Genomic DNA, 17,061 nt, shown 5'->3' on the forward strand with positions numbered 1-17,061 from the left:
GAATTTGATCCCTTTCTTGCTGAGCACATTGCCAAAAGTGGGAAAAAAGGAAAAGGTTTCATTTCCTATCATTCCTTTGCCACATATGAGGAATTTATTAAAATAATGGGCGAGAAAGTAATCAAATTTATTGTGGAAGAACTTAAAATAGCTAAGTACTATTCCATAAGTGTTGACTCAACACCAGACTTGTCTCATGTTAATCAGCTGTTCTTCATTGTACGATATGTGAAAGAACATGAATTCCTGTGGGGCGTTTCTTGCGTTTCATTCCTAACATAAGTCATAAATCTCAAGAGTTACAAGAGGCAGTTTTGACTTCACTAAATGAGCTTGGAATTGATGTAGCAAATTGAAGGGGAGGCATGGTAATGCTAGTAACATGTCAGGCAAGTAAATAGGACTGCAAGCAAGAATTCTTGAAATAAATCCATTGGCAGAATTCACACTGTGCGCTGGACATTCTCCGTCTCTAATTGGTACTTGCGCTGCCCGAATCCTGTCAGTACTCTTCCGCATTTTTTGATGTCCTTCAGAAACTGTACGTATTTTACACACATTCAACACATCAGTGGAGTGTTCTAAGAAAGCACCTGGAAACTTCTGCAAAAATAATCACATGCCCTCCGCCTACTCGTTAGTCAGCTCGTGATGATGTCTGCCAGAGTCTTGGTGAGAGATGGAAGGAAATAATTTCCACTTTGTATGAAACTGAAAATAACACCACCCAGAAGAAAGTTACACGATGTGAAGCAAGTGGGATTCTATGGCAACTTCAGTCACTGAAGGTTGGGATCATGACCTGCCTATGGGGTGATATTCTTGCAAGAATGAATGCCACAAGCAAGAAATTACAAAGTAAAAACATTGATATAGGAACTGTGTGTGAACTGTAAGGGTCCCTCGAAGTATGTTTCAAAGAACTAGAGTTCCTCTATGAATCCTATGAAGAACAGGGCAAGAAACTTAGTGGATTGACTTATATGAGGAATAGAAAAAGAGGAAGAAAAAGCCCACCAGGATTTTTGATGACAGCGCAGATGAAAGTAACAAAAATGAAGACACGTACAATCCATCAGTCAGTTTCGAAACTGATACTTATGACACAATTTTTCACAGTCTCTCATTCGAAATGAATCAAAGAAAAGTGTCATATGAAAACCTCTCGAGGGAGTCCTGTTTCTCACAACAATGCATGTGATATGTGAAAAGGATGTCATAAAAGGGGCAAAAAACTTCAAGAACACTTTTCGACTGATGTTGAACCGGAATTTGTAAACGAATACCTGCACTTCAGAGCGCACCTGAAATCAAGTGGCCTAGAAATAAATACATTCCTACAACTTTCACAGAAAATTCGACAGGAAGCCCTACAGTGCATATATCCCAATCTGGACACTGCTGTTACAATTTTTCTGTGTAAGATGGCAACAAATTGCTTAGCAGAACGATCGTTTTACACCCTCAAAAGGTTGAAGGACTACCATGGAACAACTATGACAGAAGAAAGGCTCAGCAACTTGGCAGTTCTACAGTCTCAGTCAATAATTAAATACCTTCGCTGAGCAAGCGGCGAGACATAGAATATTCTAGGACATTTTGGGTGAGTCATAATATATATGTATATATTTATATTACGAATTTACGATATAAATAGGTTATGCATGTAAATCAACATGTTCATTAAATATGAGGGGCAGCACTTTCTGTGGGCCTAGGGGCAGGAAATACCTAAATACGCCACTGGATAGGTATAGAAGAAGTGACATTTTTATGCTTTATACTAATTCCAGGCGTATCCGGAATAAAGGAGATGAATTAGTGGCACTGATAGCATCAGCCTGGCCAAAGATTATTGGGATCAATGAGACGTGGTTGACGGAAGATGATATAATAACAGGAATAGAAGTAGCAGGGTACAGCATTTTCGGCAGGATAGGAAGTGAAAACCTGGTGGTGGAGTACTGCTTATGATAAGTGATAACTTATGTCCATCTCTAAGAGTGGAGGCTTTGGAAGGCAGAGACACTAATTGGGTTTGAAAGCATATGGTGCGAGGTAGAGGAGGGCAAGAAAGGATATTTAGTGGGGGTGTTGAGCCAAGCCAAGGAGCACAGAGGGTGGGGAGCAGGAGATGTTTAGGCAGTTGAGCTTGGCAAGTGCAAGGAGAATGATTATTATGAGAGATTTTAACTACAGCAGTATAAGCTGGGAAGAGGAAAATGCATGTAGTAATAAAGGAATGAAATTTCTAGAATTCTTGAGGGACAAATGTCTCAGGCAACATGTAATAGAGGGACTGCTGTGCATGGGTAACCTGGGAGATCATCATCTTTCACGCTTTCTCTGCCTTCCGAAAATTGTTTGTACCATTCAAAAACGCATACATGAGACATGTACTCTTCACTGTAAGTCTCAGTCAATAATTGAAAAGTTTCCATTGCGGATTTCTTCAGTTTCTCAAGAAACTTGATGTTAACTTGCTGCTGAGTCTTGAACTCCAACATTTTCTGACCAAGGGTAAGAAAACATCTACATCTGAACACGTATGCACTCATACAGAGTAAAGCAATGGAGTTAAGCCTTGTCTCATGGTGAAAGGTTAGAACATGCTCTATAACCATCTCTCCCCTCCCACTCTGTTCCCAAGCTATAGGGTTAGTCTAGTTTTTCTTGTGTGGGACCTCATATAATCCAGGTGGTGACTTTGCAGTTACTGAGGTTACAGAGACTGATGGTGAGCATTGAAGTAGATGTGAATACAGCAGTGGGCCTGGATGGTACATCTGCTTGTGTGCTATGAGAATGGGCAAGTGAACTGGCACTGCCTCTAGTGAAGTTGTTTAATCAAAGTCTCAGCTCTTTCTGGCAAGGTTCCAAGGAAGTGGAAAGAGGGTAAGATAGTTCCATTATAAAGGTGACACCAAGACAGAAGTAGCAAATTACAGACCAGTTGGTATCTCTAGAGTGGTGGTTAAAGTATTGGAAAAGTTGGTTAAAAGTAATATTCAGGAATGGATGAAGAACAGCAATATGATGCTTTATAGGGGGCAGCATGGCTAAGTAAAAGGTAGATCCTGCCTCAATAATTCATTCACATTTTATAATAAGGAGGCAGCAGAATTGGAAAAGGAAATGGCTACACCATGATAGTGCTGGACTTTGCAAAGGTATTTGACAGAATACAACATGGAAAACTATTACATAAGTTGGAGCAAATGAGAATGGATATGAGAGTGGTGGGATGGATAGGGGAGGTGGCTGATAGACAAACATCAGAGGGTGGTGTATGGTGGGGTGGAAAGCAAATAAGTATGACTAGTGGATTAAGTATAGACTCTGGGGAAAAAAACCCATGTTACTCCTCTTAAAACTATTATTATAAATTCGGCTATTATAGCCTGTTTTTGTTTAGGAGTGACCCTTATTTAAATACATTGGCTATCAGTACTCAAGGGGTATATATATTTAGGGCATTATTGGTAAGTATAGAAGGCAATTAAGGTAGAATAAAAGAGGTGGAAAAAATTTTTGGTACATACCTTTATTGATTCTATGATGTCTTCCACTTCCATGATCTCGCTGGAGGTTGTTTACAAGCGGGGGGTAGGAACGTGGGGGTGTGTTTAGGCACGGGAAAATAAGCTTAGATAACCCAGGTTAATATTAATAATATATATAGAAATGTATACATATATTGTTCTGAATTAGGGTGCATTTTTGTGGGAGGGGGGGAGGGAGGAAGGATAAAGACTATATGGCAACTGGGGGTGGGATAACGGGGTTTCAGTCGTGATGACCATCCTCGGAACTTTGTTGGCTTTCCGACAAAGTTCTGAGGATGGTCATCATGACCGAAACGGCTCCACACCCCGTTAACTCACCCCCAGTTGCCATATAGTCTTTATCCTTCCTCCCCTTCCCCCCCACAAAAATGCGCCTTAATTCAAAACAATATATGTATACATTTATATATATATTATTAATATTAACCTGGGTTATCTAAGCTTATTTTCCCGTGCCTAAACACCCCCCCCCCCCGCTTGTAAACAACCTCCAGCGAGATCATGGAAGTGGAAGACATCATAGAATCAATAAAGGTATGTACCAAAAATTTTTTCCACCTCTTTTATTCTAAATTAATTGCCTTCTATACTTACCAATAATGCCCTAAATATATATACTCCTTGAGTACTGATAGCCAATGTATTTAAATAAGGGTCACTCCTAAACAAAAACCGGCTATAATAGCCGAATTTATAATAATGACTAGTGGAGTTCCCTAGGGCTCTGCACTAGGACCACTACTCTTAAATTTGTACATTAATGGTATAGTGGAAGATTTGAAGGGGGCAGGGGTATTCAGTTTGCTGATGATGCAAAACTAGGGAAGGCAATAGTTGATAAGTTAATGCAGATATCTTAAGGATGATTTAAATAAACTGGCAGGGTGGACAAAGGACAATAGTTGTCAATTGAATGTTGCAAAATGTAAGGTAATGCAGTTTGGGATGAAAAAATTACACACTTCATATCAAACAGATGTTACTAGTTTACAAGAAATTGATGTGACTATGAATGTGTGGGTGATGATGTATAGAGATTTGAAATTCAGAGGACATATTGCAAGAGTTGGCAAAATAGCTCAGGGAATTACTTTGATGCTGAAGAACACATTCACAAGTAAAGATAGGGAGGTTATTATCTCTCTTTATAAGGCTATGATATGGCCACAAGTTGATTACTGTGCACAGATTTGGTCACACCTGTGTTTCTTGGGAATTGGGAGATGGTGGAGAGGATTCAGATACATGTGTCAAAGCTGGTGGTAGGTCTATGGATAGATTAAGAGTGTGTGATGCAGAGTTAACTGACAGGCAGAGGAGAGGGGATATGACAGAAACTTATCAGTTACTAAAGAGATTTTATAAGATTGACACAGAAGAAATATTTCAATATATATATGGGGGTGAAACAAATGGTCACACTTGGAAGTTGTCTAAGAGTCTAAGGTAAGGGTGTGTGGTTAATGAGTGGAAGATATTGACAGACGTCGTTGTCAGCACCCCAACAGTGAATAGGTTTAAGACGTAAGATAGGTATTGTGTTAATGGATAGAGTGGGCCTCCTGAGATGAGTCTTTTGACACCAGCGAGTACCCATATAAATAATACTAATAATAAATAAATAAAAAATTGTATATGAGGTAAAAATCTGGTTATGATCATTCAAACTTTATTTGAATTTAATTTTAAATTAAAAATAATTTAAATGGGATGTAATATCCCTTAACTTAAATAATTTCACGTAGCCGAATTAAAGCCTTTGGCTCTTCATATAATTAGTAATTTATTAGACACCTTCTTGGCAATTCTTATAGCAGGGTATGTAAGTTCTGTATGCTACAAACTTGGTATTGACTATAGAGGGTGCTAGTGAGCCAAGCACTGTGGACGTACCTAAGAAGAGCTCCTGATTCAGATAAGTTATTCTAGGAATAATTAATTATATATGCGTAATTGTTTGAGTAATAGCGGCTGTAAACGTTGTCTGCTACCGGTATTATTAGTGTGGGGGATTTTTCTTGCCTAAACTTAATTATGAAATCGTTATTATTAGACCTAGTAATCTGCAGGGAAAAAAATAATGGCAGCAGAAATGAAATGACTGAATTAAAATCATGGAATTGTCATTCCATGATTTTAATTTAGATTGTTTCGTTAAGTGTGAGGTCTGTTATATGTATTCCTTTGATTACATAAATGATTTGTGGATCTTTAGCGCAGATGGAAGAGGGGTGTGTGCAAAGTGTGACCTGAATGAGGAACTGATGAATGCAAATATGAAATTGAAGACAGAAAGTGTTAGTAACAATTATGTCGCGAGTGCACGTTTGAAAGAGAAGGATGGTAAGTAAGACAGACGAAAAAATGTTAAAAAATCAGGAAAAAAGAAAAAGCGATTTAAAAACTGTAACCGATGTTAAAAGGGACGAAAGTGGCAGAAAGAAACAAAATTGAGATAACGAATGAAAGTAGAAATGGAGTGACACAGAAATCGCAAGTGAAAAAAATCGAAAGAATAAATGATGGCAAAAGTTGGATGCATGTTGGACCGAAAGTACTGAAACAAAGAAAGATGAATGAGAGTAAAAGTGAAAAGAATGATAGCGAAAGTTGGATGCATGTTAGTCCGAAAGTACGGAAACAAAGAAAGATAAATGAGAGTGAAAGTGAGAAGAATGATAGTGAAAGTCGGACGTGTGTTGGACCGAAAGTACAGAAACGAAGAAGGATGAATGAGAGGGAAAGTGAAAAGAGGGGGGTCGAGAGTTAGTTAGAAAGATTTAATGATAGAGAGAATGTGGCGCGAGATTCGGAAAGTGAATTGGATTGGATGAGGTAAGAAATGAAATGGATGCGGAAATTAAGAGAATTCTGATCAAAACTATTAAAATAAATCATGATGGCATGAAAGAGTTAACAAAAGATGAGCGAGTGGCGTTGTATGGCGACTCCATTATTAAAGGTGCGCTAAAGGATAAAATGCACAAGGTATGTTTTCCAGGCAGTAAAATGAGTAGAGTGATTGAGGCATTGGATATGAGGCGGGAACAAGCAAAACAGTTAATTGTATTAATTGGTACAAATGATTTGAAAGAGAACAAAGAGCACGTCAGAATGAATGTCAGGAGGCTGCTTGGAAAGATAAAAGAGAATAGCATGATAGGAAGGGTAGTCAGTGTGTTGCCTAGGTATGATTGTGGTGAAATGAGGCAGAAAGCAAGGATTATGAATGATATTCTGGCTGAAATGAGGAGATGGGAGTACAGTTTGAGGAACAAAGTGAATTGTATGGGAGTGATGGATTGCATTTGAGTGGTTATGGTGTGAGTTGCTTGGAAGAGACTACTGCTGGAAGGTAGAGAAGTAAATAGAGAGAATGAATCAGATCGAGAGGGGAGTGATGTGGAACAGCAGAAGAGTAAGACAGGAGAGATTGAAGATGTGGATATGAATGGGAAAATGAGTGGTATGAGTATAGAAAATGAGAGAATGGGTGTGCAAGAGGAGCAGGGAAACGGGGAGGCTCACGGTGGACAGGGGTACACAGCGTGAGAAAGGTGGATGCTCCAAGAGGAGGTGAGAGCATGTGTAGGCAGGAAAGAAATGGGATGACCAGGGATCAAGAGGAAACAGATGAAATTGAAAAGGGTTCTAAAATGAAGAACAGAAAGGGAAATGGCCCCAGTCCAGCATGGAGAGATCACATCGAGTGAGTGGTATCAGTGGAACTAGCTGTAGATCCAGAAATGAGCTGTCATGTTTGTATACCAATGCTAGAAGTATAAGAAACAAGGTGGATGAAATGGTTGCACTAATTGCGTATGTTCACCCAAAGATTGTTGGAATAAGTGAGATATGGTTAGATGAGGACGACATCCTGACAGGAATAGAGATGGAAGGGTATGATATGTTTCGTGAGGATAGAAGGGGTAAAAAGGTAGAGGGAGTGCTATTGATGATAGAGAAAGAGTTATGTCCATACAAGGTAGAGATGCAAGAGGGGAAATAGGGCCAGTGGTTTTGAGGCGGTATGGTGTGAGATAGAGGTAAATAGAATCAAATACTTGGTGGGATGTTGTTAGAGACCTGGAAATGTGGATGGTGGTGATAGTGAAATGTTTAGTCAAATAAGCCAAGCAAATAAGAAAAGGGTGATCATTATGGGTGATTTTAATTATACCAATATAGACTGGAATGAAGAGATAGTAACTGGAAGTAGAGAAAATGAGTTACTTGAGTTTTTGAGGGATAACTACCTCAGACAGTATGTAACAGAGGGCACATGAGGATTAAGGGTCTTGGATTTGATCATCTCATCAAAGGATGTAATTATAAATGAGGTGGCAAATCATCCACCAATTGGTGAGAGTGACCATGAGGTGATTAGCTGGGTGGTTGCAAGCAGTGCAAGGACCCCTGTGAAAAAAGGGAATATGTGGAACTACAAGTGGGGGGGGGTGATTATGAAGAGCTCAGGAGACAGCTTGCAGGTGTAGCATGGAATGAGGAGTTAGCTGGAAAAGAGATCAATGCAGCTTGGGGGATTTTCAAAAACTCTTTAGTAGATGCCATGTCTAAATGTATTCCAAGGGTGAGAAGGTTAAATAAGGCAGGTGTGAGATGGATGAATAAAAAGATTAAGCATGCGATATAGAAAAAAAGGTCATTGCGAAAGCAGCATAAGAGAAGTGGAAGTAACCAATTTCATGAGTCTACAAAGACCAGGCAAGGAGGATGACTTGGTTGGTGAGGGTAGCTAAAGAGAATTATGAACAGCAGTTATCTAATAAAGCGAAAAAGAATCCTAGGGAGTTCTTTCGATATGTAGCTAGCAAAAGAAAGAATGATTATGGAAGGATGACAATGATTGGAGAAAACGGTATAAAACGGTTGCAGAAGGTGCAGTGGAGAAACTCAATGAGCAGTTCATAAAGATCTTTCAATCTTGTGAATGTGACTTCATGGCGAGATTGAGAGCAGTTGATGATGGGGAGGAGAGACTGACTGTAAGTGAGCAAGAGGTGTTTGGGGAGTTGAGTAAACTAGATGTAAATAAGGCTGTGAGACTTGATAATATATCACCGCGTATTCTGAGGAAATGTGCCAGAGAGTTGACACCTGCATTGACATATTTTTTTAATACGAGTCTTGCACTTGGTCAAGTTCCTAAAGAGTGGAAGGTGGGCAAGATTGTGCCACTTCGTAAAGGAGGTGATCGAACTCAAGCATCAAACTATAGGCCTATCTGTGTGTCAGGTGGTGTGGTTATGTTGTTGGAGAAGCTTGTGAGAAGTAGGATCCAGAGCTGGGTTGACAACAATGGTATTATCTTTGATGGACAGCATGGATTTGCTAAAGGGAGGTCATGTTTTAGTAATCTACTTACTTATTACAATAAAGTGACTGCTTCCTTGGACAGAGGAGAAGGATACACAGTAATATACTTGGATTTCGCAAAGGCTTTTGATAGAGTACCTCATGATAAGTTGACAGTCAAACTAGAGCAGATGGGGTTGGATATTAGATTAGTGCATTGGATTAGAGACTGGCTGTCTGATAGGTATCAACAAGTTGTGTATGGGGGTGCGATATCCAGGAAAAGGAAAGTCACTAGTAGAGTGCCTCAGGGATCTGTTTTAGGGCCATTACTATTTAACTTGTATATTAATGATATTGGCGAAGATTTGGATGGAGATATTCAGTTGTTTGCAGATGATGCAAAGTTGGGACGAACCATAAAGAGTACTGAAGATGTTGTGGCCTTGCAAGAAGACTTGAATAAATTGAGTGATTGGGAAAGCAAATGGGGATGTGAGTTCAATGTTGCAAAATGTAAGGTTTTAAAATTTGGAAAACAAAGATGGGATGCAGAATTTATGCTTGGTGAGAATATACTGTTGGAGGCAGAGGAAATTAGAGATCTGGGGGGGGGGGGTGATAGTGGATAAGGATCTAAAATTTAGGGGACACATCGCCAAAATTGTGAAGACAACACAAAGGCTTCTGGGAATGATGTGGAGGACACAGACGTGTAGAAGTAGTGAAATTCTTGTTACTTTGTATAAGGCTTTGATTAGGCAACACATGAATTATTGTGCCCAGATTTGGTCACCTGGTTTTCAGAAGGATAAAGAGATGTTGGTAAGGGTCCAAAGGCAACTGATTAAGGTAGTTCTGACCTCTGGAATGTTGAGTATGAGGAAAGATTGAGAAGATGTAATTTGCAGAGTCTGGTGGAGAGAAAGAAGAGGGGGAGATATGATAGAGACCTACAAGTTGGTAAGGGGTTTTATAAGATCAATGGTGGAGAAGTTCTACAGAGAATAGTGGGAGATCAGGAGAGAACCAGAGGTCATCCCTGGAAACTGTATAAAGAGGTTGTGAGTAGGGGAGTAAGAGGCAGGTTTTTTTAGTGCAGAGTTGTGAATGATTGGAATGCCTTGCCTGAGAGTGTGGTGTCTGCAAGGAGTTTGAGTGTGTTTAGGACATGGTATGATGAGATGTGTGTGATAAAAGGACCTCCCAGATAAGTCTTTGACTCCATGAGGTCTTAGGAAATAATAATAAAAATATTAATAACTAGGTCTACCCGCTCACTCATTAGGCCTCAATAAAGACTGAAACCAGTCTGGGTTTCAACCTTTATTGAGATTTATTGTTCTACATTATGAAAGACGTGACCTTCTCTCATAATGTAGAACAGTAATATAGCTCCTATGAGCTGGGTTTCACATTATGAGTAAATACCAAGAACAGTGATCGGAACTTGCTCCACCCTTGCTATGAGTTGCCTCAGTGTTGCACTACCAAATGGGTTATGTGTTGCACTATTCAGGTGTTTTCTTACGTTGGACTCGCTGAAAAGCGAGTGCCAAAAACTGCTGAAATTATATTCAGCAGTTTTTGGCAAATGCTGAAACTGAAAATGCTAAATTTTGAAACTGCTGAAACTGAAAATGCTAAATTTTTTGTAACTGCTGAAACTATATTTATGCCGAATATAGTTTCTATATTTGGCATGAAACTCTTTAAGTTTCTTATTCGGCTATGAAACAATATGGGATGTAATATCCCTTAACTTAAATAAATTAAATTTTTATTTTTATTTCATTTAAACCAAACTGAGACATAATTTTCCACAATTACAAAAACTTTATATTTGAATGTGAGGGGTATGGTGTGTGTTCAGGAGTGACAGGGAGAATAAAATGGGGGGGGGAGTGTTATTGATGATAGCTGATGAGCTATAGCCAAGAAGAATAGAAGTGTGGAACTGCACGATAGAGAAAAGAGCACATTTGAGGCTATTTGGTGTGAGATTCAAACTAGCAGAACAAAATATACAGTTGGGTGCTGCTATAGACCAGGTGATGGAATAGATGGTGGAGATAGTATGCATAAGCAAATAGAAGAAATGAGTGGAAGGAGGGTAATTATTATGGGAAATTTCAACTATGGTAACATTGATTGGAAGGAGGAGAGGACACATGGGAGGAAGGAATTGAATTTTATGCGGTTATTAAGGGATAACTATCTGCGACAGCATGTAGCATGTAATGGAAAATACTAGGGGTCAGAGAGTGCTTGATCTGGTAATTGCATCTGAGAATTTGGCTGTAATGAATATGACCACGTTGCCACCAATTGGTGAGAGTGATCATAGGGTCTTGACTTGGGAGGTGGCTAAAGGTGTTTAATTTACAATTAAGACAGGGTACATGTGGAATTATCGAGGTGGTAAGTATGACAAGGTTAGGAGATTGATTTGTTCAGTGAAACGGCATGTACAACTGCAAGGGCTAGAAGTTGATAATGCATGGGAAGCGGTTAAGAAGTGTTTGCATGAAGCAATGGCTGACTGTATACCTAGAGTCCGAATAATAAATCAAGTAGGGGTTAAATGGATGAATAACACCATTAAGGTTGAGCTGCAAAAAAAAGAATCAACTATGAAGGAAATTTAAGGAGAAAGGTGACCGGCAGGCACATGAACGGTATAAAGCGCAGGCCAGAAGGGTAACGAGCGTGGTAAGAAAAGCAAAAAAGGATTACGAAAGAACATTGGCCATGCAGGCTAAAGAGAATCCAAAACAGTTGTTTCGATATGTTGCAAGTAAAAAAAAATGTATATGGCTGAATGATTTTAAAGAATGCCGATGGTAAGGAGGTAACCGAATCAGTTGATATATTTGAATTACTGAGCGAGTACTTTGCAAGAATATATCTTCCAGGTGGTGACATTGCAGAAATGAATGAACCAATAGATTATATGGGCATTGTGGTGAATGAAGTGGAGGTGAGTAGTCTATTGCAAAACCTTAATGTCAATACATCTGTGGGAGTGGATGATATACCAGCTCGTGTCATACGTGAAGCGGCTAAAGAACTGTCAGTACCCTTGACCATTTTGTTTAATTTGAGTCTCGGGTCTGTGTTAGTCCTGAGGGTGTGGAAAGAAGGGAGTCAACAGAAGAATACAGAATTGGATAGATGAAAATGGGATACTGTATGGGGGACAACATGGTTTTTTGAAGGGTAGATCATGCCTCAGTAACTTGCTCACATTTTATAACACAGTAATGGCTGAACTGGATAAGGGTAATAGGTTCACAGTCAGAATTTGGCTCTACTGGACCATGCCAAGGCCTTTGACAGGATACCACATGGAACTCTAATCAGTAAACTGGAGCAGATGGGAATAGATATAGGGTTGGTGAGATGGATAGGAGGGTGGTTGATGGAGTGATACCAGAGAGTGGTTTATTCAGGAGTGGGAGTCCAAAAGAAGGCTTGTGACTAGTGGTGTGCTGCAGGGTTCTGTTCTTGGACCACTACTTTTCAATTTGTTCATTAAAGATATAGGAAAGGATCTGAGAGGAATTTTGCTGATGATGCAAAGTTGGGTAGAGCAATTGTGAGTGCACAGGATGTCAAAATTTTACAGGATGATTTGGATAGTTTGGAGGACTGGGCTAGGGAAAATGGATGTCAATTTAATGTGGCAAAGTGTAAGGTTATGCATTTTGGAGTGAAAAGATTAGCAGCAGCATATCACATTGGTGGAACCGTACTCCAGGAGAAATGAATGAACCAATAGATTATACGGGAATTGTGGTGAATGAAGTGAACTCCCTATCCTCCAACAATCCGATTTGGGATTGTTGGTGGATAGGGAGTTGAAGTTTAGGGAGCACATTTTAAAAGTGGCTAAATCAGCTCATCAAATCACTTGGTTGCTGAAAAATACTTTAACAAGCAGAGACAAACAAGTTATTGTTCCTCTATATCGAGCCTTGATAAGACCCCATCTAGACTACTGTGCCTAGATATGGGCGCCAGGGTTTCTTCTTGATGGAGAGGAGGTGGAGAGGATCCAGAGACGAATGACCAAGATGATAGAAGGTCTGTGGAATGAACCTTATGAGAACAAGTTGAAGATTTGTGGGTTGCAAAAATTGGTTGATAGGCAGAAAAGGGGTGATATGATTGAGACATTCAAATTACTGAAGGGTTTCCATAAGATTAATCTGGAAGATATTTTTGAGAATAGGACTGGTGGTGGGAGGACTAGGGGCCATACATGGAAGCTGGGCAAGAATGTGGTTAGCAAGGGTGTTAGAAGTAGGTTTTTTACTTGGAGAGTGGTGAATGAGTGGAATAAGCTGCCAGAGTCTGTTGTGGGTGCTATGACCGTGAATGAATTCAAGGCAAGGTATGATAAATACTGTGTGAATGTCGAATAGTTGTGTTTGATATGATGCTAGTTGACAGACTCATCGAGGCCTCCCTCGATGAGTCTGTCAACTCCTTGGAGTTGCCCGAAGTAATAATAATAATAGTAATATTATTATTATTATTATTATTATTACGTGACACGTCCAAGGAGTCCAAAGACTCATCAAGGGAGGGAATCCGCTCCACAGCTCTCTGGCTTCACCATTCAATCAACTGTAACTACCATCATCATCTACAAAATGCCATCTCTACTGGCTATCACCACCACTAGTAATTTCACAGACAATCACAAATATTCACTGGCAGGATTCAAACCCACAGCCTTTTGGCTGGAGAGTGAATAAGGTAACCACTCGGCCAACCAGGCTGGCTTTATACTTTATATGAATGACAGAAAAAAAGAAAAAATGAGATAGGTAAGCATAGGACACTGTGATTAGCAAGGGAAAATTCTCCATGCTTGCTGCGCAAGCTCATTACTTGAGAAAGAAGTAATATTTATTTGTTAATAAATGCATGCATTTATAAGCATTCCATTTAGGCTTTTATTTTTGTAGACAGAAGAAGTCTTAAGCTTGAGTGTCAATAATTGAGCTTTGTGTTGTGTATTGAAGCCCGATGCTTGCTTTTCTAGTTAAAGCTACCTTGGCTTGCTCGGTTGTCAAAGCTACCAGGTCCTCGCTGCATCACTGTGATTTCATGCGAGTGCATATCCATTTCCGCTCCCTTCATGTCGTCTTAAACACAGGCCATACGCAGTCAAAGTAGCTCTAGCCAGTGAGCTTCAGCCAGTCTTTACAAGTATGCGTGTTGCTTAGAAAATTAAGTTATAACCAACTTTTTATGACAATGTTATTGATCAGTTCATAAAGAAGAACCATAGGGTAGAATTTGTATTCAAGTAGATAAATTGAAAAAGATAAAATATCATTTGCAAAATAAATGTTGTATTTATATGATTAAATGTACATAAATTTTTAAATATATAGTTTTAAATGGTCAGTAATTCATTATTCTGCTAATTAGACTTCAATCACACCTCTCACTCTCTGAATGATAACAATAGCAAGTATGAATTTCAAGACCAGCATCCCCCTCACCCCGATGATTAGAAATATGAATTCTGAAATCTTATTTTAATGTAATTAATAAAATATGATTTTTCCAAAAAAAAAAAAAAAAAAAGATTAAAAATTCAATCTAAATTTTGATCCTTACCGCTTTTCTTCAACTTCACTGAGAGCTGTAATATATAAAGAAAGAAATTTACTTTATTGCATTAGTAATTTTTTCATTAGTAAATTTTTTTTTGCATTAGTAAATTTAAATATAAATTTATATTTAAATTTATATTACTCCCGTATATGGAAATAAAAAGGCATTAGCTGATTTTTTTTTTTTTTTTTAGTAAATTTATCATTTAATTTAAAACATAATTATATAAAGCAGCATTTTGTTGGTTTATTACGAAACCACTGATGCATTATATAAACAACATGGCTAAGATATGCTTAGCTGGAGAACTGAAATAAACTAATATCATTCTCACAAGTTAAAGTAAAAGGACTACAGCTAATTCTGATTAAAAAAAAAAAAAAACTTTATTACCATTGTTATTCTCTGCTAATTTAATATACAGTTTTTTGTACACTTTTTTCTTAAATATATGTTAAATGACAAGAAATATATGTTAAATGACAAGAGTCATTTATGTAAGAGGAGTGGTAATAATCAATTCCATGAGAAATACAAAGAATAGGTAAGGAAGGTGGCTCAGTTGGTAAGGGTAACAATAGTGAGTTTTAATATCACCTCACTATTCACGAATGTACCATTAACTGAAGTCCTTAATTACTAAATTCACATTCCCCCCCCCCTCGTTATATTTCAACTATTTAAATTCACAATACAGGCAGGTTATTTTACATGTAAAAGCCAAAATATACAAACAATTAGATGGGACAGCTATGGGATCCCCGTTTCTCCCCCCTTAGCAAACTTCTACATAGAACATCTGGAAAAGCTAGCTATCAATACAGCCACTCTCCAACCTAGTATCTGGCTATGCTATGCTGATGATGTGTTTGCTATTTGGCCACATGGCCCAGACACATTGAATACATTTTTAGTGCATTTAAATAGCCAGCACCCAAAAATCCACTTGACAATGGAACTAGAAGCCAATGACTGTCTGCCCTTCCTGGATGCACTAATCATACATCTTCCACAAGGTTCCTTATCATAATCAGTTTATATAAAGCCCACATATACAGGGAGATATCTACACAAACAAGCACACCATCACCCATCTCAACAATATGGTATTCTAAAAACACTAACCCATAGAGCTAGAGCAATTTGTTCCAATGACATTGCTCTCACTGCTGAAGTTTCTCACCTACGTCACACCTTCCTGGCCAATGGCTATAATCTTCATAAGATAGATAAAATACTAAATGCTCCCCAGAAATCCCCTTCCCGCTGTCTACCACAGAAGACTACAACAAAACTGTCACCATTCCATAGATTAAAGGTACATCCAAAAACATATCTAGAGTGCTTAACAAACACCAACTACACACACCGTATTTAAACCTTATGTGAAATTGGCAACTCTCATCCATTCACCTAAGGACAGATTCTCCCTTATCACATCCATGAGTCTATAAAGTGCCCTGTTCACATCATCGAGCCTACTATGGACAGACAGGAAGAACTGTGGGCATCCGCCTCAGTGAACACAAAAAATATATCCAGCACTTTCGCTATGCCAAATCGGGTCTAGCATACCATGCTCTGGATACCCCCACACACAGGATTGATAGGAAGAAAACAAAAGTGTTGCACAGATTTACAAGTCAGAGAGGTTGTTCCTGGAATCAGCAGAAGCCTTGAAACATACTCCAAATCAACAACTATGGCTGTATAAATCTACCAAAGATTTGGGAGATAGTAAGACCAAATTAATATCTGCTTTCTCTCTCACATATATATATTTTTTAAACTTACATGCCGCCTGATTAGGACTTTAGTCTTTTTGCTGCATGCTACAATTGCTCACACTAGTCCCATTGTTATACTGGATTGTGGTTGTCTCGCTACAGTAACAAACTTTGTTTGTGTGCTCTGAAGATGCTGGATAGAATACCAGTGAAATATTAGCAATTAAGTCAGTAAATAGTTATTTTCTTATCAATCTGTGTTCACATCTACACCGTTAAAATCCAATCAACATGTACGATGAACACATAAGCCTTTCCACAAGAATGGTATAAGGACTATTACTGCGGAGCATATAGTTGAGAATATTTAATGAGTTTTTCATCCTTGTGAATGTGACATCATGTAGAGTTTCAAAGGAGTGAATGACGAGGTGGAGAAACTGACTGTGAGTGAGGAAGAGGTATATGGGGAATTAACCAAACTTTTGATATTAATAAGGCTGTGGGACTTGATTATATATTACTCAATATTTTGAAGGAATGTGCCAGGGAGTTGACATCTGCCTTAATATATTTGTTTAATATGAGTGTTCAATTGAGTCAGATTGCAAAGGATGCATGAGTCAAGCATCAAATTATAGACCAATTTGTGTGTCAGGTGTTGTGGTTAAAATGTTGGAAAGACTGGTGAGAATCAGGATTCAGAATTGGGTTGACAACAGTGGCAATATATTTGATGGTCAGTACAGATTTGATAAAAGGAGTTCATGTTTTAGTAATCTACATACTAATTAGAATAAGGTGACAGCAGCATTGGA

The 17,061-nt window shown here is 38.6% G+C and overlaps 1 protein-coding gene across 3 annotated transcripts in view; it reads right to left on the bottom strand.

The window, feature by feature from the left end:
• Nucleotides 1-17,061, bottom strand: part of LOC150104992 (uncharacterized) — a 768,027-nt gene that overhangs the window by 273,312 nt on the left and 477,654 nt on the right. For all 3 annotated transcript variants that reach the window (XM_090395452.1, XM_090395451.1, XM_090395453.1), the window contains exon 29: nt 14,520-14,544. In XM_090395452.1, coding sequence (XP_090251578.1) covers nt 14,520-14,544 — 25 coding nt within the window. The remainder of the gene's footprint in view (nt 1-14,519; nt 14,545-17,061) is intronic.

This window comes from Typopeltis vanoorti, chromosome 7 (genome assembly GCF_054136105.1).
Source record: "Typopeltis vanoorti isolate ZY-2024b chromosome 7, IOZ_Tvanoo_1.0, whole genome shotgun sequence".
NCBI classification, from domain to species: domain Eukaryota; kingdom Metazoa; phylum Arthropoda; class Arachnida; order Uropygi; family Thelyphonidae; genus Typopeltis; species Typopeltis vanoorti.